Consider the following 23,775-nt stretch of genomic DNA (forward strand, 5'->3'; position numbering starts at 1 on the left):
GCATGGGAGTCCAAGGCCAAGCTATGTACCTCCACTGTGACACTGGACCAGGTAGACCGTTATTGAAGAGGAATGTTCGTTACATCAGTATTTATTTTTTCTTATATATATTTTCTGTCATTGACATTTTCAGATAAGAAAAAAATAAATAAAGAAACAAAAGTCAGGCTCATCTATAGCAGAAAGTAGAGTTTACATGCAGGTCTATGACTGTCACGACTAGAAAACAACGGGTGTATAAAACCAACTTTACAAAGCAAACTTCAAGGCCTTGGTGAAAACGAAGGCCATAAAGGATAGAATGTCTCAATGTACTTAAGAGGTTCCGCTCTGTAAAATGCTATTTATATTGAAGGCCCTTGAGGCGAATGTTAAAAGCAGCTATGGCTTTGAATACAACAAAGGATATTGTTAGAAGGGGTTACATTTAAAATATTTTGGAATAATTTGTAAATAAAAGTGTTTAGACCAATTTTTATGCACTAAAGGGACAATAGCACAGTTCACAAACCGGCAAGAAAAAATCTGAAGCTCATCCTGGACATTTAGCGGCTTTTTAGATTGGACTGACAAATATGGACACTTCAATCCAATATAGCTGATTAGACTAAGAAATCACTGACAAATTACAGCTACATTTTTTTACCCTTATTAGGCCCCTTTCAAACTGCCAGTATGCCCCGTCAAATACGGCCATCAAACTCCTTTTTTTTTTTTTGTGTTTTTTTTTTTTTTAGCAGTTTGACGGCCGTAATTTTGACGGGTCATAACAGCCAATAACAGGTCCCAATGGACCACCATTATAGTCAATGGGGTCCATTGGGGGCCATTATTTTCGGAGAGAATTGCCGGAGCAAAAGACAGTGCAAGCACTATTTTTTTCTCCGGCTATGCTCGGTCCTAAAATAACGGGCTTCACACTGCAGGAGACAAACGGCAGTGTGAATGTAGCCTAAGAGACACAATAAACCCATCTCAACCCTTCTCAAAAATACAAAAAGTCAAATCCAATATGAAGCAGCAAAATCAATTATACGCAAATAGGTATATTATTATTGATCACTTTCTAGTCTTTACTTCAGACAGAGAATGATATATCATAAGACTTCAATACAATCTTGGTTGTTTATACAATATATACATTAGAGGCCTCAAAAATAATAGCGAACCAATAGTGACCAGACACCCCTCTCTTAGACCCTCCACTAACAGAAGAAGATCACTCCCATGATCACATTACTCAGTAGGTTTTCACCAATACACTGCAATCCAAGACCAAGTCTCCATAATACCTCCAGTAGTATATGACCCTAGTCGTCCATTCCTAATTCATGTCCAGATGAGAGCTTACATACATGCTAGTGTAATGTCCCAGTACAGAACATGGTTCTGTACTACCCTTAGGCCCTGTCAGGTTGAGTCCTCAGTGACCTGGGGGCTCTCTTGCAGTGTCTCCACTACTGTTATAAGTGCCATTTATTGTCATAGGATTAGTCAGTGCATTTAGCTAGGCTAAAGGACCTGTGAGATGTCACATGTTATGTTGTCACATGATGTTACCCAGAGGGCACCAGCTTAACCTATGACACGCAGCTTGACCAATGGCCTTTGGCTCAGGCCCCCTCTATATAAGGGTGCGGCCATTACAATTCTCTCAGACTCTTCTTTCTGCAGAGGACAGCAAAGCACAGACATCACAGATCCTGTATCCAGTACACCTGGAGGCCACAAAGCCTGCACACCAGCCACATTGTCAGTAAGTCATCTCATCTATGTCTGCTCTCTCTACTAAAGTCAAGACACTGATCAAGTCTATTCTAGTCTGCGTGGCTTAACTAAAGTCTATTACAATAACTACAAGTCCCAGCAAGCTGCAGGGCCCTTTCCATGTTACTGGTAGACATTCTGGGATTCTGGCCTAGCTGTGAAGATAACAACACCTGTCTTAACTCAGTAAAGCCTCCTTTAAACCATAACTTGGTTGTGGACTCTTCTTTCACTGCCTAGCCATTGGAATAGCGGAGATACTGTTCGTGTGGTTCCGGTACCTAAAAACCACTCTGGCGTCATGAACACCTTGCCCCTGGGTTTAATACCATCTTGCCCCCTCCACCTACTTGTAACTGATGTGATTGATAAGGGGTCTGCAGAATTCATATTGGGGATGAATATCATGAAACATTGCTTTACTGACATAGTAGATTCTTTGCATGGCTCTCTCCCATACATGTCCCCCTCAGGCCAGCGGGCTGCGCAGCACCACTTAAAGGTTCTCCAGGCAGAGCAGAAGTTTGTCAATCGACAAGGAGAAGTTTGCAATGTACGGATTCAAGACATCAGGTTGGTGACCCTACAACCTAACACAGAAACAGTCCTGTGGTGCCGTGCACATCCTGGAGTGAGAAACAATGACTATCAAGCCCTGTTAGAGCCTATACGGTTGGAAGATCATCCACTAGTTTGAGTAGCAAGGAGCCTTGTCACCGTTATCGATGTGAAAGTTCCAGTCCGACTAGTCAATCTGTCAAGTGTGGCTACCATCCTACCAAAGTATACTCCAGTGGCTCAGTTGTATCTTCTAGAGCCAGGTGATATTTTATCAGAACGCAAAGTGACTTGACAACGAGCAGCCAAGGGACTCCAGGTTCTGTGGAAAGTCCCCCCAAACTCTGGTGAGGGTGGGAGACGAGACCACCCCGAAGGATCAAGTCAACGGGGTTATCAATGTCACCAGGAGGTGCCACGAAGCCTTCAATAATCATCCTACAGACTTTGGACGTATGTCCATGATCCAGCATCGGATTTTGACAGGCGACAACCCACCTATCAAAGAGAGACACCGTCTGGTCGCACCAAGCATGTATCAAACTGTCAAGAAGATGTTAGTTGACATGAAGGACGCAGACATCATTCAGGAAAGTCAGAGTCCCTGGGCGGTGCACCTTGTTCTGGTCAAAAAGAAGGATGGGACCATCCGTTTCTGTGTCGACTATAGGAAACTGAATGACATCACCCATAAGGACGCTTATCCTCTTCCAAGAATCAAGGAATCACTCACCGCCTTTGGGTCGGCAGCATACTTCTCCACCATGGACTTAACCAGTGGGTATTGGCAAGTGCCTATGGCTGTGGAAGACCGAGAGAAGACAGCCTTCATGACCCCCATGGGACTGTTTGAGTTCAAGAGTATGCCATTCAGGCTGTGCAATGCCCCTGCTACTTTCCAGCTGCTGATGGAGCTATGCTTGGGCCATTTAAACTTCCAGAGTGTCCTGCTGTACCTCGATGATGTCATCGTATACTCTAAGTCCTGCCAAGAGCACCTTGGTCATCTGTCAGACATCTTTCAAGTGTTGATCAAACATGGATTGAAGATCAAGCCGTCCAAGTGTCATCTGCTTAAACCTCAGGTACACTACCTAGGTCATGTTGTCAGCGCTAAGGAAGTCCAGCCTAATCCCGACAAGGTAGAAATTGTTAAGAATTGGCCTACCCCGTGCACAGTGAAAGACGTCCAGAGCTTCCTGGGATTTGCCGGCTACTTCCGCCACTTCATTCCTCACTTTGCCCTGATTGCAGAACCCCTCACAGCCCTCTTGCATGGGACAGAAAGGAAACTATAGTGGGAAGTGTTAGGTTCGACCCCAAAGGCCGAGACGTCTTCTGTCGGGGGATGCCCAATTTGTGCGTGGAAAGCCTGTAAGGGGCTGCAGTCACCCAAAGTTTCTTCCAACGCTACCTGCCATTCAAAATCACGACACAAACACAAGTGTTGTCTCTGTAAGCTGAAGGCAGAACTGGCCTAGCCCTCTTTTCAAGAGTATTTTATATAGCCCATTTTCAATTAGGCATGCGCAGTAAACTCTACATTGTACAAACACAGGAAAACCATAAATCTTTTGCACAAGAAAGTTAGATACAAAATATACATTGCTTAAGCTCAAATATAATGAACCATTGTTTCAAGGACGCATCTGGGGTAGAAAAAAGATAAGAGTGTCTGCATTCTTGAAGATAAGATGCCCATCGTCTCTTAGTTCAAAAGTTCAGAAGTTAGTTATGTAGAAAAAAGAAGAAAGATAGAATGCAGTCACTTAGACCGAGAATATGAAATGTAATAGAGACTCCATGTTGTCTCCTCTACCCAATTCCATCAGAAGCTACCTGTGGCCTGGACTAAAGAGCACGAGACATGCTTCCAAGCCCTGAAACACCTATTGACAGAGCCACCCATCCTGTCGTATCCTGACTACACTCAGCCATTCCAGCTGCACACCGATGCCAGCTTTGAAGGTTTGGGGACGGTCCTATCCCAAGCACAGGAAGGACAAGAGCGAGTGATAGCCTATGCCAGTCGTAATCTGCGTGGAGCAGAAAAGAATTATGCCAATTACAGCTCCTTCAGCTGGAACTCCTTGCCCTCATATGGGCACCATTCACTGTCCATATGGATAATAATCCGCTGGCCCACCTGAACACTGCCAAACTGGGTGCCATTGAGCAGCGGTGGGCTTCAAGGTTGGCCAATTATGACTTCACCATCAAGTACAGAAGCCGCAAGTCCAATGTCAACGCTGATGTACTATCTCGAATGTCCCCGGCCGAAGAACCACCTGTCGAAGGAGGATTTGCCTGTGCTCCCGATGCCTCCCTCACCACCAGTCAAACCTGCGAGGGAGTATGTGCCCGGAGAAGGAATTTACCCGTCCATGGATGTTCCCTCCTGGCCGAGCTGCAATCTTCGGTTTCATACCAACCTGTGGATCCGTGCAACCAACTTTAGTCACCACAACGGCTTAAGTTCTGTCACCGTTGGCGCAAGAATATAACCCAGTCTCCAGACCACCTGCCTCATTCATGTCCGAACCCCTAAGTCCAAATCCTGCTAGTCCAGAGTTACAACCTACTTCGGCTGCTGAAAGGGGGGAACCTGTAGCAAGTCCAGCTGAATCGAGAGCTCCTGAAGGTCCCAACGGTCCATGCAAGGGCAGATACCAGCCAGATATAAAGACTAATGTACACATAAAAAGTACACATGTGGTAGGCCTCAGCGGTAGGGGTAGTACAGTCAGGGATTTGCTTTGGTATATCAGGGGTTAATGTTAACCCTATAGTTTGTGACGCCAGGTTGAGGGCTAGTATGCTGAGATGACTCTCCGGCAGATCACTGCCCTTCGCAGTAACGATAGGTGCATAAGGATAAAGACTGAAGGTCCACAAGGTAGTTGAATTTGAACTTGCATAATTACACTATACCACTGGCCTAATACATATCACAGCACTAAAAATTCATAGTAACGCTGCATCCCTAACAATATATTACATACAACCTGATCCCAGGATCTAGTACACAGAGAGAGAGCGCAGGAACAGTGGTACAAAGTAAGTGATAATCAGGCAGGTGTCCTCCTAGACCCCACGCGTTCCGTCGCCCGTCTGCAACTTCCTCAGGGGTATTGTAGACAATACCCCTGAGGAAGTTGTCGACGGGCGACGGAACGCGTGGGGTCTAGGGGGACACCTGCCTGATTATCACTTACCTTGTACCACTGTTCCTGCGCGCTCTCTGTGTGTGCTAGATCCTAGGATCAGGTTGTATGTAATATATTGTTAGGGATGCAGCGTTACTATGAATTTTTAGTGCTGCGATATGTATTAGGCCAGTGGTATAGTGTAATTATATCTGTGCAGTCGGAGGTGTCCTGGGTGGGGCCTTGAGTGGTCCCCCCCTGTTGTGTGCTGGCCAGTGGGCCTTTTTAGATGTTTTTAATTGTTTATGTCTCTTTCATGTCTAATGATTTAATAAAACTATGTGATGTATTTATTTGGGTGTCCTCTTTTTCACACAAATAGTGTGTCCTCTTTTTCTTTCTTGTGTTTATATGTTGGTTATAGATGCACTTGGTGGCACCCCGTGGCATTTAGTGCTGAGCCCACCTGTGTTGGTGTGTTTACTGGTCGACTCTCTGGGATTCCGGCCTAGCTGTGAAGATAATAACACCTGTCTTAACTCAGTAAAGCCTCCGTTAAACCATAACTTTGTTGTGGACTTTCCTTTCACTGCTAGCCATTGGAATAGCGGAGATACAGTTCGTTTGGTTCTGGTACCCAAAAACCACTCTGGTGTCACGAACATTAGGGGTTAACAACACCTTGCCCCTGGGGTTAATACCATCTTGCCCCCTCCACCTACACCGCTACACCCCTTGGTCCCACTATCACCGTGGGTCACCACAGTAGCATAACCCCCATATTGCACAAACTCCTTAAAGGGGCACTCTGCCCTAGACATCTTATCCCCTATCTAAGGGATAGGGGATAAGATGTCTGATCGCGGGGGTCCCCAGCTGCACCCGACGGAACGTTGAAAGCATCGGGTGCAGTGCTGGAGGCTCGTGATGTCACGCCCCGCTCGTGACATCACGGTCAAGCCCCCTCAATGCAAGTCTATGGGAGGGAGCATGATCGCGACATCACGAGCCTCCGCCCCGCATCGCCAGTGATCCGGCACGGAGCAAAGTTCATTCTGTGCACCGGATGTCTTGAGTGCCGCAGCCGAGATCACGGGAATCCCCAGAAGCGGGACCCCCGCGATCAGACATCTTATCCCCTATCCTATGTCTAGGGGTGGAGTACCCATTTAATTAGCTTCGGCAATCTCGTATCACAGTCACGCCAAATGCGTCACTTCCAGTCCTCCCATGCCGCTCACATCAGGAGTTAGGATGACGCGAGCGACCCAGATCAGTACTATAATGGAAAGATTTTACCCTGTGTCTTGGAACCACTAGTTTTGGTTAAATTACTAAACAGAATACTATGTGTGAACACAGCCTAATTTTTACATCCGTTTTAAACCGCACCTGCTTACACTCCCATTTCTTTTGCCATCTTGTGCGGCTTCTCTGTTATTTCCTCCTGAAAATGTAAAATAAATGTAAATAAACTAACAGTTGGGGGTTATATTTCTACTTATGATGACTCCCTATACACGTTGATGCTACCAGTGCTGTTTAGAGCACTGAGACTCATCACACTGACAAGGGGATTTTTCATACATGTCCTTGAGGAGCAGAATATTGCAAAATTCTAAAAAGAAAAGATGCCACAGAATTATTTCATGAAAAATACAAGTATTCAAGAAAATGGACGAGTTAGAAGAGTGGAAAGGCCCTCTGTATAAATAACTCTTTAAACCCCTACCTATCGGTAAATGCCATGCTATGGAAGTCAGATATTAAACATATTTATTTTTATACGGCCTATACGACCAGGTTGTAGATATTTTATAGAAGTAATAAAAAGTATCAAGCTGGGTGAGGCCATTATGTCTTGGATCGGACACCGTCCAACATATCATAAACTGTGTGCGGAGCCAGACAGCTTCATAGTAAAATGAGCCAGAGATACCTTCAAGTGACAACTCTTCCATCCTTGTAAAACCTCAGTGACTTATTATATAATCCGCCAGGCTGACAGGAGCACAGAAATTAATTCTGCATCACGGGAAGGAAAACGCTTAGCTCCATACAAGTGTAAAGGCTGACAGTCTGCATCATCACAGTCAGGTAACAAATCTGGCATAATGCTCCAAATGGCCATAGACTGTACTGCCAACAAATCCGCAGCAGTTTAATATGCCCCCAGGTTGTTTTATTGGAGGCACAGCAGTCATTATACATTAAATTATGTAATGGAGCTATAGTTACTGGGAGCTATCCACAAAGAATGAAGCATCATGCTACACTGAGTCTGATTGTCTAACCTAACAAAAGCTGCAGAAATGGAATAGGATTTCCTAAATGCCGGGAGCTTATTTTATTACGTTCTCCATTATAAATAAAGATTGTTGGCTTTCAGTGTAGGAGTGAAGGGAAAGTAGTTTCTTAAAGGGGTACTCCGCCTCTAGATATCTTATCCCCTATCCAAAGGATAGGGGATAAGATGTCTAATCACGGGGGTCCCGCCACTGGGGACCCCCACAAACTCAGCTGCGGCACCCCAGACATCCGGTGCACGGAGGGAACTTCACTCTGTGCCAGATGACTGGCGATGTGGGGCGGAGGCACGTGACATTACGGTCACACCACTCAATGCAAGTCTATGGGAGGGGGTGTGACGGCACTCCCATAGACTTGTATTGAGGGGGTGTGGCCATGAGGTCATGAGCGGGGCGTGAATGTGACGTCACAAGCCTCCAGCGCTGCACTCAACGCTCTAAACGAACGTTGGGTGCAGCAGGGGACCCCAACAGCGGGACCCTCACGATCAATCATCTTATCCCCTCTCTGCCATCAGGGGGGTACAGCCAGTACCCCAGTAAGGGGCCTGGACTGCCATGGGGCCCAGGGCCCAGATGCACCCCCCTACGGCAGCCCTAGCACTGAAGCAGAAGACCACTGTTTAAACAGCATTCTTCTGCTTCTGTACGTACATTACGCAAAAAGTGTGCGCAATGTACGTACAGGCTGCGTAGATTATGCTGCAGGTCGCCTAATGACGTCATTTCATCATATGGCCTGCCAGTGCGGCCTGCGCCACTCCGGAGGATCCAGGTTCAGCGCAGGATCAGCGGAAAGGTAAGTGGGATTTTTTATTTTATTTTTAAGAGGACCTATCTGGGGGCATCTTGTAGTGGGGGCCCTATCTGCATGGAGGCACGACTTTCTGTGGGCATCTCATACCTGGTGGGCGCTACCTTCTGGGGGCGTCTCCTACATGGGATCACTATTACTGGAGGCACTACCTTCTAGGGGGCCTCTCCTACATGGGATCACTATTACTGGAGGCACTATCTATTAGGGGCACTATCTACGTACAACCTACCTGGGCACATTATTACTGGAGGCACTATTTATTACAACCTACCTGGGGGAATGACCTACCTGGGGGCATGAGATACCTGGACACATCTTGTAGGGTCATTATCTACCTGGGTGAACTACTTACTGAGGGCACTACCTACTTGGATCATTAGCTACCTTGGGGGCATTATCTAATGGGGGCATTACCTACCTAGGGACACTACCTACTGGGGGCATTACCTACTATCTACCTACTGGGGGTACTACCTACCTATTAGGGGCATTACCTATGACCTACCTGGGGTCATTGCCTACGACCTACCTAGGGGCATTGCCTACTACCTACTGGGGGCACCACCTATTACCTACCTACTGGGGGCATTACTGACCTACTAGGGGCTTTTACTATATAGAGGGCATACCCTACCTAACTACTGGGTGCTTGATCTAATAGGGGAGGGGAAATTACCTACCCACCACCACCCAATTCCTCTACCATTTCTCCCCAACACACCCCAAGAGGAGCATTATTTAGGGCACTGAGAGTGGGGAACAGGTGGGGAATGTGCTGAAAAAGTGTGAAGGCTAATATATTTATTGTCTGGCAGATTCTGTGGAGAGGAATCATGGTCCAGAGAAGAAGATATGACGGTCTGAGCAAGACAGAGAAGAACAGAGAAGAGAACAGCTCCAAGAAGATGTCTCCTGTGAGTCAGTACATGTAATTGCACTGTAATCACTTATACAGTCTGCAGCACCTGTGCATAGCTAGGGTCACTGCTTTATGGACTTTGTATGGGGGAATATTGGTCCATATTCTGTGGTTTTAATTCAGTCACCATGTTATGGTAGTGGTCATGGTGTGTCGAAATTATTATCTCTTGTATACTGGTATTATTGGTCATAATGGGCTCCGTATACATGATTAGGTCAGTAACAGTATGATGGTAATATGTATGGTGATAATATTCCTCCTTGTATACTGGTATAATAGTTAATATTGATCTCAGTATACAGGATTTGATCAGTAACAATATGATGGTAATATCAATATAATAATTTCCTCCTTTCTTCCTCATGTAAAGATTTACTTAAATGTTTTTAAAATATTTTTTCCATTGCCAATGGGGAGATAGCAGGCTGGCGCCTTGGGGATGCGCCACGGAGGGTTGGGGGGTGTTGGGATATGGGGAGGGGGGCCCAGGCCTTGAGCAGTGTAAGGGGCCCCAAAATTTCTGATGGCAGCCCTGAGAGTACCCTTTTACGACTCCTCATAATCACGTGATCTGCCAAGGAACAGGCTCACAACATACCACACAGTATTCCAAAAACTTGTATAAGATTCTACTAAATGCACCAAAAATGAATTTCTCAAGCTAATTTTTACTATCCCACAGTCCATTAAGAGGGTATTCCTATTTTCAAAAAGTGGCTTATTGCTAGAGTATGCACTTACTTTGGGATTGGTGGGTCTCTGACCTCTAGGATTTCCATGGAAACTGTACTTCCCTGCACCGCAGATGGTCAGAGCGCTGCACGGCCCCACTAATCTGAACAGGGCCAACTGCAGTTTTCTGCAAATCTGGGGGCAAAAAAAAAATAATAATAATAATTCTGATATTGTTATCCGACATATTGGCCCTGATTTACTATTGTAAACCCGACCTGTTTATTCGGGTTGTGCGCTAGATTCTGGCATATTGCACCAGAAATTCTGTCTGCTCCAGAATCTGCACCAGAATTGACAAAAACCCAACCGACTCTCCATTTCACTAAGAAAATATGAAAAAGGGGCGTGGCCTTTCTGGGGAAAGGGGGTATGGTCACTGAAAAAATGGTGTGTCCGTGACATTTTCTACAAATCCCAACACATTTCCTAAGGCTTCCACAGAAAATGGGGTGGTTTTGAGCTCTGGAAAACCCTACAGATCAGAGGAAAATACATGTAGGGTATTAAACCCCACAAAGAAAACTATACTCCACTTTTCAATCAGCGACATTATCTTTTAGAGAAGATATCTCCAAATTGATAGCTCTAAGAGTTTTTAGCACTGCATGTTTATGTAATGTCTAGTTTATTGGTTGGCAGATAGGATTATGCTGTGGTGCTGTGGAATGCACTTTCTGTACTGCACTGTTAACCTCTCTATAAACTTATTGTAGACAGTGAGCAGGTGAGACCCAATAAAATTTTCACTGCCCATAGACATACATCGGGAAAACCTTAGAAGGTAGGGGTTCCATGTTCAGGCCCAACCTTCCTTGCCGCTAAGAGAAATTCCTGCTAAATTCCTACTAAAGGGAATACTAATAAGAAGATAGAGAGAAAAGGATCATTTCCTTATGTAATTGAGGAGAAGCTGTTTAGGGGACTCATTGCTAGCCTAGGATCCTCAAGGGCTTCATGCCGGGCCTTGTTATTCATGTGGCTTTTGGAGCTACACCTCAAGAGGGCATTGCAGAGAAAGGAATGGGTGAGTACTACATATATATGAATATTCCACTGGATGTGAACCCCTTTATTGAAGAAGTGACTGTGGACTATTCTTACCAAGACCTACAGAGGCTTGAGCACGGCAATAGAGACAGGGACCTCATGTTTACCCTGCACTTTTGAGTCCCATATGTCATATATATATATATATATATATATATATATATATATATATGTATACACACAGTAGCTGAGTACCCGGCATTGCCTGGTTTTTCCTTCCTCATCCTTGTTGGGGAGGAAAATCAACAAAGGAGGAAGCTTTTGACTTCATATCCTGTCCTCATATATTGTTGTCATATCTCCAGCCATATGGAAGTTATGTGGGAACATACATTTCCCATTGATTTGCATGGGACTTTAAACAAAAACCCCGACCCTCACAAATGGGGGTGGGGGGTGTGGGGGGGGGGGAAGTAAGGGCTAAATTACCTATCCTATGTTTGTTGTTGACATATAACTAACATGTGTGCCAAGTTTCATGTTATTATCTTTAGCCGTTTGGACGTTTTTGTGGAACATTCATACATACACACATTGAGTTATATATATATATATATATATATATATATATATATATATATATATGTTTGGGCCATTAAAGTCAATGACAGTGTGTGCATGTGAACATTCTATTTTCACAGATTACCCATGTATACTTTCTATGGGACTGTACTGCAGAATTGTAATATAAACCTAGCATTATTCATAGATGACAACCAATATGGGTGCACTACCTGGTGTAACCAAATAAAAAAGATGCCAATAATATACTCTATAAGATAAACAGAAATACAAATGTTTTATGATTCTTGTACCTGGTAAATCCCAAAAGCTTTATAGACAGTGGGAGAATTTTGTTTATACCGATGCACCATATGGGCAGTGAGCGGGCTGTTTCCCCAGTGCGGAAGGCACCAGATTCATCAGCATGAGACATTTGCTTGTGAGACTTGATGCTGTTTCTGAAACTTTAGTTCTTGACTAAATAAGTCACGCTAAGCAGAACTCGCAAACCTCATTCATACTGTATATGTTAGAAAAAATATGTGTTTCAGAAGGCAAATGGCATTTCATCCAAAAAAGTACTGGCATGAATGGCAATGTGCAGATGCTGACTGCAGGACAGTGATGCATATGCTGCTGGCAGGAACATCCTAACATTAGTGTAGTTTAGTGTAGTACCCATTTCGACATACATTGACCCCCCGACCTACCATGGCCCCGACATATGATCATTTTAACATACGATGGCCTCTCAGAGGCCATCACATGTTGAAGGCAGCATCAGCATACAATGCTTTTGTATGTCGGGGGCATTGCATAAACGGCTATCCGGCAGCGCAGACTGCTTCAGCTGCCACCGGATAGCCATTTAAGGGCCCCGTGTGGTCCACTGACGATCACTTACCTGTCCTCAGGGCTCTGGCACGTCCTCTTGGGGATCCCTTGCATCGTCGGCGCTCTCCATCGTCGCTGTCCCGTCATCCAATAGGAGCGGCGTGCGTAGCAACGTGATGGCGGCGACGGAGAGCGAGGATGCCGGGGAAGCAGAGGCCTTGCCGGAGCGCCGGGGACACCCTGGGGACGCGGCAACAGTGATGGAAGGCGACATCCAGGGCAGCGGTGACGGTCCGGAGCGGTGGGGACACGTGAGTATAACCTCCAATACCAGTGTTCTTCAACCTGCGGACCTCCAGATGTGGCAAAACTACAACTCCCAGCATGCCCGGACAGCCGTTGGCTGTCCGGGCATGCTGGGTGTTGTAGTTTTGCAACATCTGGAGGTCCGCAGGTTGTAGACTACTGTCCTATACTTTACATTGCACGGATCACTCAACATGCGATGGTTTCAACAAACGATGGTCCATTTGGAACGGATTACCATCGTATGTTGGAATTCAGAAATAAGGCTGTTTTCACATGTTGTGGTTTGCATTTCTTGTTGCAGCAAAAGAAAAGCAGAGTGACTGTAATGTCTGATGACAGCATGGACAGGAGTAAATGATAGACTATAAACTGTCAAGGGATGGGATATATACTCCGCAACATGGAAATTGCAAGAAGAAGAACAAACCACAAGTGATGAAGTAGCAACACTAAGCACCTAGGGCCGATCTGTCCCATGTGGAAAGGGCTTTAGAGGTATAAAAAGCAGATTGAAAGCACATTTTTTCAGCCACATAAAACCTATGAAATCAGATCATTATGGTTGTGTGATGCCTCCTGCTCATCAAACTGAGAGGGACACAATCCTTGAACTGAGAGACATTGATTTATTATTCTGGCAGATCATGACTTTTCCTTCTCGATTTTGCTATTTGAATATTGAGGACTGTATTAAGCAAGTGGACAGTCAGTTCATGATGTTGATGTGTTGAAAGCAATGAAAAGTGGTGTAGGAAGAGTGTCAAGAGCCAAATTGTAATGCCTAGAAGAGTGGGTCAGAGCATCTCCAAAATGTCTGGTCTTGTGGGGTGTTCCTTCTATGCAGTGGTTAGTACCTACCAAAAGGGGTTCAAGAAAGGGCAACCGGTAAACCTCCACCTCCAAGGACTCATAAAGGGAAGGGGTATGAAGGAATTGCTGAAGCAGGAGGGCTGACGGCCCAAAAAAGTCTCCGTCCCACTACCTTATATGCTGTAATTTGGAGAATAGAAAATACACCCACGGGTTGGGGAGCGCCAGTCCCCCACCAGTCTTTCCCCTTTGCAGAGTATATAACTTAATGTGAGTATTACGACCCCTCCAAACCAGTTCCCTAAACAGACGACTTACCCTCTGAATTGTCCAGATCTCAACATATGTTGAATGTGCTGCTAAAATAAGTCAGATCCGCAAAGGACTTTGTATTTGCCTGCATAACCCAGGGAGTACTGCGTGTAGCAATGTCTACAGAGGGAACAATGGCCATTGTCTCATGACCATTAAGCAGGTTTCGAAAGTAGATTTATTCAGTATCATGAAGTACAGGAAATGCTTTACTTACAGTGATAAGCAGCAACTATGCAGGGAAATGAACCAAGGCTTCCTTTCTATTTATTGGCATTGAGACAGATACATTGAGTGCTAAGAATTGTATCTAAGGAACTTGTCAGTCCACAGAAAGATGTTCCAATATGCAAGTACTGTATTGTATGTTGTATCCGACTTCTACATCTTATATGCAACATTTTATAGCGTAAAATATATGAGCTTATCAACTATTAATACAACGGTAATTGTGCTATTCTTTTCAGCCTACTTATAAATGATTAAAGCAGGACAAGAGAATTCCCCTGTCGAGACTCCTGGTTTGCTGAAATTATTACTGGGATTATTTAAATAGCATAAACAAAGATGATATTATTACTTAACTCTTTTAGGTTATTTATTTTAAACCTACTGTCATGGCTGTAAATGTTGGCACCCCTGAAATTTTTCTAGAAAATTGAGTATTTCTCACAGAAAAGGATTGCAGTAACACGTTTTACTATACAAATGTTTATTCCCTTTGTGTGTATTGGAACAAAACCAAAAAAGGGACGGAAAAAAAGCAAAATTGGACATAATGTCACACCAAACTCCAAAAATGGGCTGGACAAAATTATTGGCACCCTTAGCTTAATACTTGGTTGCACACCCTTTGGAAAAAATAACTGAAATCAGTCGCTTCCAATATTCATCAATAAGCTTCTTACACCTCTCAGCCGGAATGTTGGACCACTATTCCTTTGCAAACTGCTCTAGGTTTCTTATTGGAAGGGTGCTTTTTCCCAACAGCAATTTTAAGATCTCTCCACAGGTGTTCAATGGGATTGTAATGAGCGGCGCTCCGATCGGACTTACCGACCGTGAGCGCATCTTCCCCCGTGTGTCAGCTCCCGGCAGGGCTGGGATTCGCATCGTGGGACGCGCCCGCATGTGAGTCCCAGCCCATCACTCGCCTCCATCCCCGGCCTCTGTCGCTCAGCTCCGACGCGCGCGCCCCCGCCTCCTAGCGTGCGTGCCGGAGCTTTGAAATTTAAAGGGCCAGTGCGCCCGTAATTATTGTACCTGTACCTTTGTTTTAAGTTTTTGCTCCTCTCTAGAACCCCTGCTGGATCTTTGTTTGCCTTGCGCCTTAGAGAAAGCAGTCCTTGTAATTCCTTGCCGTGTACCAGACCTTTGTATTCCATGACCTGACCGTGTCTCTAGGCGCCAGCCTGTTGACCTTCTGCTACCCTACTAACTATGCTCCTGTGCTGCCCTGACCTCTAGCCTGCCTGACTACGTCCTACCTATTCCTATACCTATTATGGTACCACGCTTCACCTCAGCCACCTGTGTGGTCAAGTCGTGCCAGGGGTAGCAACCTGGATGTCGCCTGCCGCAGCAAGTCCAACCCACCTTGCGGCGGGCTCTGGTGAAAACCAGCGGCACCTTAGACTCCGTTCCCTGGCACAGCCCACGTCATCTGCCACACAGGTCCAGCGGATCCACTACATCACCTGTTCCAGACTACCGTGGTATTACGGATCTACTACTCCCTGGGTACCTGCCATCTGCGGTGAGTCTTACAGGGATTTAGATCTGGACTCATTGCTGCTACTTCAGAGCTCTCCAGCATTTTGTTGCCATCCATTTCTGGGTGCTTTTTGACATATGTTTGGGGTCATTGTCCTGCTGGAAGACACAAGATCTCGAATGCAAACCCAGCTTTCTGACACTGGGCTGTACAGTGTGGCCCAAAATCTGTTGGTAATCCTCAGATTTCATGATGCCTTGCACACATTCAAGGCACCCAGTGCCAGTGGCAGCAAAGCAACCCCAAAACATCATTGAACCTCCATCATATTTCACTATAGGTACTGTGTTCTTTTCTTTGTAGGCCTCATTCCGTTTTCGGTAAACAGTAGAATGATGTGCTTTACCAAAAAGCTCTATCTTGGTCTCATCTGTCCACCAGACGTTTTCCCAGAAGGATTTTGGCTTACTCAAGTTCATTTTGATAAAATGTAGTCTTGCTTTTTTATGTCTGTGTCAGCAGTGGGGTCCTTTTGGGTCTCCTGCCATAGCTTTTAATTTCATTTAAATGTCGACGGATAGTTTGCGCTGACACTGATGCTCCCTGAGCCTGCAGGACAGCATGAATATCTTTGGAACTTGTTTGGGGTTGCTTATCCACCATCCGGACTATCCTGCGTTGACACCTTTCATCAATTTTTCTCTTCCGTCCATGCCCAGGGAGATTAGCTACAGTGCCATGGGTTGCAAACTTCTTGATAATGTTGTGCACTGTGGACAAAGGCAAATCTAGATCTCTGGAGATGGACTTGTAACCTTGAGATTGTTGATATTTTTCCACAATTTTGGTTCTGAAGTCCTTAGATAGTTCTCTTCTCCTCTTTCTGTTGTCCATGCTTAGACTAGGTGAACTTCTCTCCTTTTTATCTGCTTTCAGGTGTGATTGATATATTGCCCACACCTTTTAGGTGAGTTTAAAGGAGCATCGCATGCTTGAAACAATTTTATTTTTCCACAATTTTGAAAGGGTGCCAATAATTTTGTCCAGACCATTTTTGGAGTTTGGTGTGACATTATGTCCAATTTGCTTTTTTTCCTCCCTTTTTTGGTTTAGTTCCAATACACACATAGGGAATAAACATGTGTATAGCAAAACATGTGTTACTGCAATCCTTTTCTGTGAGAAATACTTCCTTTTCTAGAAGAATTTCAGGGGTGCCAATATTTACGGCCATGACTGTATCTGTCAGGGTTTCCATAGCTGTCTCTAGTAATACCCCAACATCATTAACAGGAAAAATTATGCCCATTATGGCTATCTGTAGTCTGCAAAGAGCGTCCAGGCTACCAAATCTAAGCTGGCCCCCAGTTCTGTATTTCTGTATTGTATTGCTTTCCATAAATAACATTGACAAACAAGTTAATATTTTTTCAATTGTCATTGATTCATCAATAGTTTTTTTTAATTTCTGCAATAAAAGGACATAGTCAACCTGAAACATTCCTACAGATATATATATAACAAAGGGCCCTGACTATGACATACAGAAAATATGGAGACTACTGCCAGCAACCTCACCAGAACAAAGTGTATTTAACCAATTCCTGTACATTTATGATCCTGCAATCGTGAGTTATAGGTTGGTGAAGTGTGTGGCAGTGTGCAATTCTCTCCCTGGCTGACAATCAAATCTGACTCTTTATTTCTGCATAAGACTATGCAGAGAAAAGGTCGGATTAGCCCTGTGGCCAGGAAGTGGTGCGCACTGCCATGCATTTTCCCAGCTTAAAACTCTCAATTGCAGCAGGTCTAAAGAGAAAGCGATCAGTCTGGGAAACACGTCAAAAGTTACTTTAAATAACAGTAACCCTTTAGGAGCACAATGGTTTTCCAACCATTGTCAAACATACAATAAATTTGAAGCTGTTTTAAAGGAGTACTCCGGGGGAAAACAATTTTTTTCAAACCAAATGGTGCCAGAAAGTTTAGTAAATTACTTATATTAAAAAAATCTTAATCCTTCCAGTACTTATCAGCTCCTGTATGCACCAGAAAAAAGTTGAGTAGTTCTTTCCAGTCTGACCACAGTGCTCTCTGCTGACACCTCTGTCTGTGTCAGGAACTGTCCATAGTAAAAGCAAATCTCCCCATAGCAAACATCTCCTGCTCTGGACAGTTCCGGATACGGACAGAGGTGTCAGCAGAGAGCACTGTGGTCAGACAGAGAAGAACTATACAACTTCCTGTGGAGCATACAGCAGCTGATAAGTACTGGAAGGATTAAGATTTTTTATATGGAAGTCATTTACAAATCTGTTTAACTTTCTGGCACCAGTTGATTTAAAAAAAATGATTTCCACTGGAGTACCCCTTTAAGAATCCATAGAGAAACACACCAGAAAAAAAGCCATACGCTGCTGCATTCGCTGCATTTTGAAAATGAACCCCCAACCAAACTTCATAAACAGATATGTATATATACTTTTCAATAATTTCCTATAGACATAACATTTGGTCAATGCATTTTTTTTTAATTATAAAAAGCAAAAACACTAGCCAGTTTTATGATCACAGTATTTTCTAAGTATATCTTGCAATTGGTCAATTCTTTTGCCATTTACAACTTAAAATTAAGCTAAATAAATGGTGTGTCAACACTGGCATAATACATAAAGAAATATGCTGTGTCTTTAAAGGGGTACTCAGCTGCTCAGGTGTCAACAGAGAGCACTGTGGTCTGATAGAAAAGAAATTCAAGAAGGAAAGAACTTCCTGTGGAGCATACAGCAGCTAATAGGTACTGGAAAGGTTAAGATTTTTTTTAATAGTAATTTACAAATCTGTTAAACTTCCTGTCATCAGTTGATTAAAAAAAATGTTTTCCAGTGGAGTACCCCTTTTAACTCCTTCAGGACGGAGCCCATTTTGGCCTTAAGGACCGGAGCGTTTTTTGCACATCTGACCACTGTCACTTTAAACATTAATAACTCTGGAATGCTTTTAGTTATCATTCTGATTCCGAGATTGTTTTTTCGTGACATATTCTACTTTAACATAGTGGTAAATTTTTGTCGATACTTGCATCCTTTCTTGGTGAAAAATCCGTAAATTTGATGAAAAATTTGAAAATTTAGCATTTTTCTAACTTTGAAGCTTTCTGCTTGTAAGGAAAATGGATATTACGAATACATTTTTTTTTGGTTCACATATACAATATGTCTACTTTATATTTGCATCATAAAATTGATGAGTTTTTACTTTTGGAAGACACCAGAGGGCTTCAACGGTCAGCAGCAATTTTCCGTCAGAGACGGCCCCGAACAGCCAGTAATTCCGGGTCACCGGAGACCCGATTGACCCGGAATCGCCGCAGATCGCTGGACTGAATTGTCCAGCGATCTGCGGCGATCGCCGACATGGGGGGGCATAATGACCCCCCTGGGCGATATGCCGGGATGCCTGCTGAACGATTTCAGCAGGCATCCGGCTCCGGTCCCCAACCGGCTAGCGGTGGGGGCCGGAATTCCCACGGGCGTATGGATACGCCCTCGGTCCTTAAGGACTCGGGATTCAGGGCGTATCCATACGCCCTATGTCCTGAAGAGGTTAAATGCAGGACTGCTCTTTCAAAACTATTCATTTCAGAGGTGGCACTGAGGCTGACGTAGTTGGATGTGGTGTGCCAGACTAATAAACTCCCTATATTACGTGTTTCAGATGCAAGAAACTATGAACAACATAAATATGTGCAATAAAAAATTAGTACAAAGAAACATTACACATCATATAGTATCTGTGTTGAGTTGTACAATTGCCATTTGTCTAGAATCAGTGAAGAAGAGTTCGGCTGTAAGTGTCACAATCCTGGTGGGGCTCAAGAATTCTGTATCATGGATTATGAATTTCACAGCATAATTGTTCACACTATTATGTTAAATGGCTTGTACAAACCCAATATACATCTGGCTGCTATCTGTGCTGGCGCAGACACATGGCATGTAAGGACGGTGTCTGGAGGACCACGCATAGACAGTATGGACCTCTAAATTAACTGTTAATTCAATGTTTTATATTATATTGCATTATCAGAAATGCTGCAGACAGACGTTCCTTTAAAGCCTATAACAAATTAAATTTTAGATGTTTTTGTGGTGTTTGAGAGGGTTGGGCTCTATAGAACAGCAATACTGCCAGAAACGATACATGTCTCCAACGTTACAATAAAGGCACTTAAATGCTGTAGTGTGTTTAAAGGATTTTTTAAAGTGTTTTCCCCTTGATTTTGCAAAATTATGGGAAGAATGTACACAAAAGTGGAAAAAAAATGCTCCATGTGAACACAGCCGTAATGCAGGCCTGATTTTCTTATTGTGACTTATTGTAACTGTGACTGTTTTTTAACATCATATTTCCAAAGATGGTGTTTGCTGTGTTAAGCTTCCTATATGACTAGTCTATTGTCATAAAAAAAAAATAAAATTAACAATTCATGTTCGGATGCCCCACAGCATGTTGGAGAGCAGACATTAAAACATGTTGAGGAAGCACTCTGTGAATTCATTTTTGCACATATACTGTAGAATAAGCTATTGTTAGAAAATAATCTAGAGGTTCTTGTGTATGACTTGTGCTTACCTGTTTTAGCTGGCAGGCATGGGTTTTAGCCATACTGATTCCAGTTCCATAACTGAAATGATCTCCTAGTGCTATCTACATTTTACATATATCCTCTGGCTTTGCAGGGGGTGGAGTCTCATTACAGCACCTGGTGATCTATCTCTATCACATGGCTGGACTTCAAGAGCCAGCAGCCTAAACTGCTGAGACTCATATGTGGGATGGGGTTAGCTCACATTATGTACAGTTTTCTTATTCAAAGTATTTAGAGAAATGTTGCCATAAAAGTAATTTGGCCAATAATCACAACTGAACAGTTTTTATGGATATTTGAAGTCATAAATCTATGTTCACATGTTACAGTTTAACTGTATATTGGTACAGGGATGTGGAATTCCTATCGCCCGATGCCCGGGACATGCAGTTCCGGGCGCTGGGCAGGTGAATTTTTAAGGCCCATATCCATGCTTCGGGCAAGCAGGGTGGACCTGAAAGCCCCCGACAAGCACGGCGGCGCTCAGAGGGGTGGATGGAGCAGGGCTCGTGACTCGAGCACTCCCAATACTCTGCAGCGCCCAGCTATTTTCAGTAGCTGGGGGCCGCCATTAATAGCCGGCATGCGGCAATCGCCGCGGCCGGCTATTAACCCTTTAGATCGCCACTGTCAAAGCTGACAGCGGCGTCCAAAGGGACATGTGAATGCTCCCTGGTGGGCTAGTTGGAGGGCTTACCTCTGCTTCCCTGGTGCCTGTCGCTCTGCTATTGATATCAATGGATTGCAGAGCACACAGATCAATGGAGTTCAATAGAACTCTATAGATCTGTATGAGGAATCTAATGATTCCTCCTAAAAGCCCCCTAAGGGACTAAGAAAGTATAAAAAAAATATTTTTAATAAAAGTTTAAAAGACACACATTAACCCTTCCATATTAAAAGTTCAAATCACCACCCTTTTCCTGTATAGAAATATAAAAACATAATAAAAATAAACATATTTGGTATCGCTGCATGCGTAATTAAGAAACTATTTAAATATAACCTGTACAATATTATGTATCCTGTACGATAAATGACATAAATGTAAAAAAAAAAATTCCAAACCACAGAATTGCAATTTTTATAATATCCCAGAAAAAGTTAAAAGCGATTAAAAAGTTAGATCAATACCAAAATGGTACCGATACAAAAAACAGATTATGGTGCAAAAAATAAGCCCTCATACAGTGAAAGTATGTGAAAGAAAAATAAAAAATAAGCTCCAGGGGTCAGAAAATTGCAATTAAAAAAATTTGAAAAAAATGACGGAAACTATACAAATCTGGTATTGCTGTAATCAGGCCGGCCTAAAGTAACAAAATAACATGTAAGCTCAACCACAAGGTAAATGGCATAGAAAAGAAAACCACCACATTTGAAAAATTATCTTTTACTATTTCAATTTCACTTCACCAATATATATATATATATATATATATATTTTTTTTTTTTTTTGTTTTGTTTTGTTTCGGAGAATATGTTATGGAAAAATTGAAAGGTATCATTCTATTACTTAGTTATGGCTATTATAGGGCGAGGAGGAAAAAATGAGAATGTAAAAGTGAAAATTGGCCAAGACAAGTGGATCGTCATGAGAGACAAGTAGATTTTGCTCCATTTTAGTCCTGTGGATAAGTAGTTTTTTATTACATTTCCACACCCCCTGTGGTAGCAATTTTTTTTCTGTATTTTGGTTATGTTATTGCCATACAAGTTATGTGACTCTTGCAATCACAATAACATAGTGCCATTTTAGGAAAAACAGTAAAAATGCAGAAAAAAGTGTCAACAATGCTTTCAGAGAGGCGTATAACAACTATATATCCTGATCCCATAGAGGAAGCCCCAGCAGCATATAGATGGAGCTGGAAGATGTCATCTTGTAGTTCACGGGAAGTAAGCTAATCCTGAGATTTTTGAGGACCTCAGAAGAAGAGTTGTTGATGCTCTCCAGGCTGGAAAGGTTACAAAACCTTCTCTAAAGAATTTGGACTCCACCAATCTACAGTCAAATGGGGGAAATTAATGGGGGGGTTAAATGTTCATAGGTCTACCTTCAGGAGGACACTGCAATCCTGCCATATGCACCAGTGTTATTCAAAAAGAAAGCCACTGCTGTTTCAAAAGAACATTGCCGCCTGTCTGCAGTTTGGACAAAACCAAAATAGAGCTTTTGGCATAAATAGACAGTGTCAGATGAAAACACTTTTTATATGTTAATAATGATGCCCATATAAGGCCTTTTCTAGTATGTTTTTTTTTACGTTTTCAAAACGGCCCCTAAATATCCCACCACTAGTGGGTCACCATACCGACTGGGATACTAAAGAGTTCTGCGGCCGCATCACAAGCTTGAGCCACCATGGACAAGAGATCAGGAACTCTGGACGAGCCATATATTTTGATTTTTTTTGTGGGATCTGACAGGTACGCTTTAAATAAGAAGCATTATTTTTGAAGAAAGGAAAACACTGAATTTCTGCATAAAAACTTTGATACCATTTGTAAACATGCTGATGATAGTATCATGGTTTGGGCCCTTTTTGCTGTATCTGGGTCAGGATGGCTTGCCATCATTGAAAAAACACTGAATTCTGAATTATACCAGAAAATCTGATGTCGTTTCTTAAGCACCTCTGTATATTGTTTAATTCTTTCCAGTCAGTTTACTATATAAAAATAAATAATAATAATAATTATATAGTACGGTGTCCCAAAAATCACCTCCTAAGTGAAAGTGCGTGTAGTGAGCATGCCAGTAATTTATGGAAAATGGGCTGAAATTCAAAAAGGTCCTTGTTTGGGATTACAGAACAGAAAGTATCTCAGTGGGAACTATTTGCAGTTGAGATACTTTCTGTGAACTTCTATAAATACCTGGGAATGTGACCTGACCAACATCTTTTATTTGGTCTCCATAGTGATGTTACTAACATTAACTCTTAATGAGGAATCATATTTTCTTAGTAAAATAAATAAGCATGATACGTTCTTCACATCTCTCAGCACCACTTACAGTTTATAGTTAATATTTACAGTTGAGGGTTCTTGGCCCTGCCCTGGTCTGTTCATATGAAGAGTTGACATGAGACACAGGGAGGACTGGCTGCAGTATACAGTATACACATGTGGTAGAAGAGGGGGGATTTATTGCTAAAATCTTGCTAAAAAAAATGTGTGACGTTTCGCCTTTTTTACACTGCCTACACCACTTGGAGGTGGGGCTTAGCAGGAGGAAGCATGGTCCCCCCACTGTGGATTTTGCATGGTTTATGTCCAAATTTGATATAAATTATTGCAGATTTCAAAAAGTCTTGTGTCCATTAGAGACAGACAC

At 43.2% G+C, this 23,775-nt stretch overlaps 1 protein-coding gene and 1 long non-coding RNA gene across 2 annotated transcripts in view; both read right to left on the minus strand.

Annotated features, from left to right (window-relative positions):
• The window catches only part of LOC130291092 (uncharacterized), a 46,565-nt gene extending 36,178 nt beyond the window's left edge, over window positions 1-10,387 (minus strand). The window contains exons 1-2 of the long non-coding RNA XR_008847796.1: window positions 10,261-10,387; window positions 6,864-6,918 (exon numbers count right to left, since the gene is read on the minus strand). This is a non-coding gene — a long non-coding RNA (uncharacterized LOC130291092). The remainder of the gene's footprint in view (window positions 1-6,863; window positions 6,919-10,260) is intronic.
• Window positions 1-14,152, minus strand: part of DHFR (dihydrofolate reductase) — a 268,430-nt gene extending 254,278 nt beyond the window's left edge. Inside the window, exon 1 of the mRNA XM_056539438.1 lies at window positions 14,077-14,152. Within this exon, the coding sequence (XP_056395413.1) occupies window positions 14,077-14,102 (26 nt within the window). The 5' untranslated portion in view covers window positions 14,103-14,152. The remainder of the gene's footprint in view (window positions 1-14,076) is intronic.
• Window positions 14,153-23,775: the final 9,623 nt, after the last annotated feature.

This window comes from Hyla sarda, chromosome 1 (genome assembly GCF_029499605.1).
Source record: "Hyla sarda isolate aHylSar1 chromosome 1, aHylSar1.hap1, whole genome shotgun sequence".
Classification (NCBI taxonomy): domain Eukaryota; kingdom Metazoa; phylum Chordata; class Amphibia; order Anura; family Hylidae; genus Hyla; species Hyla sarda.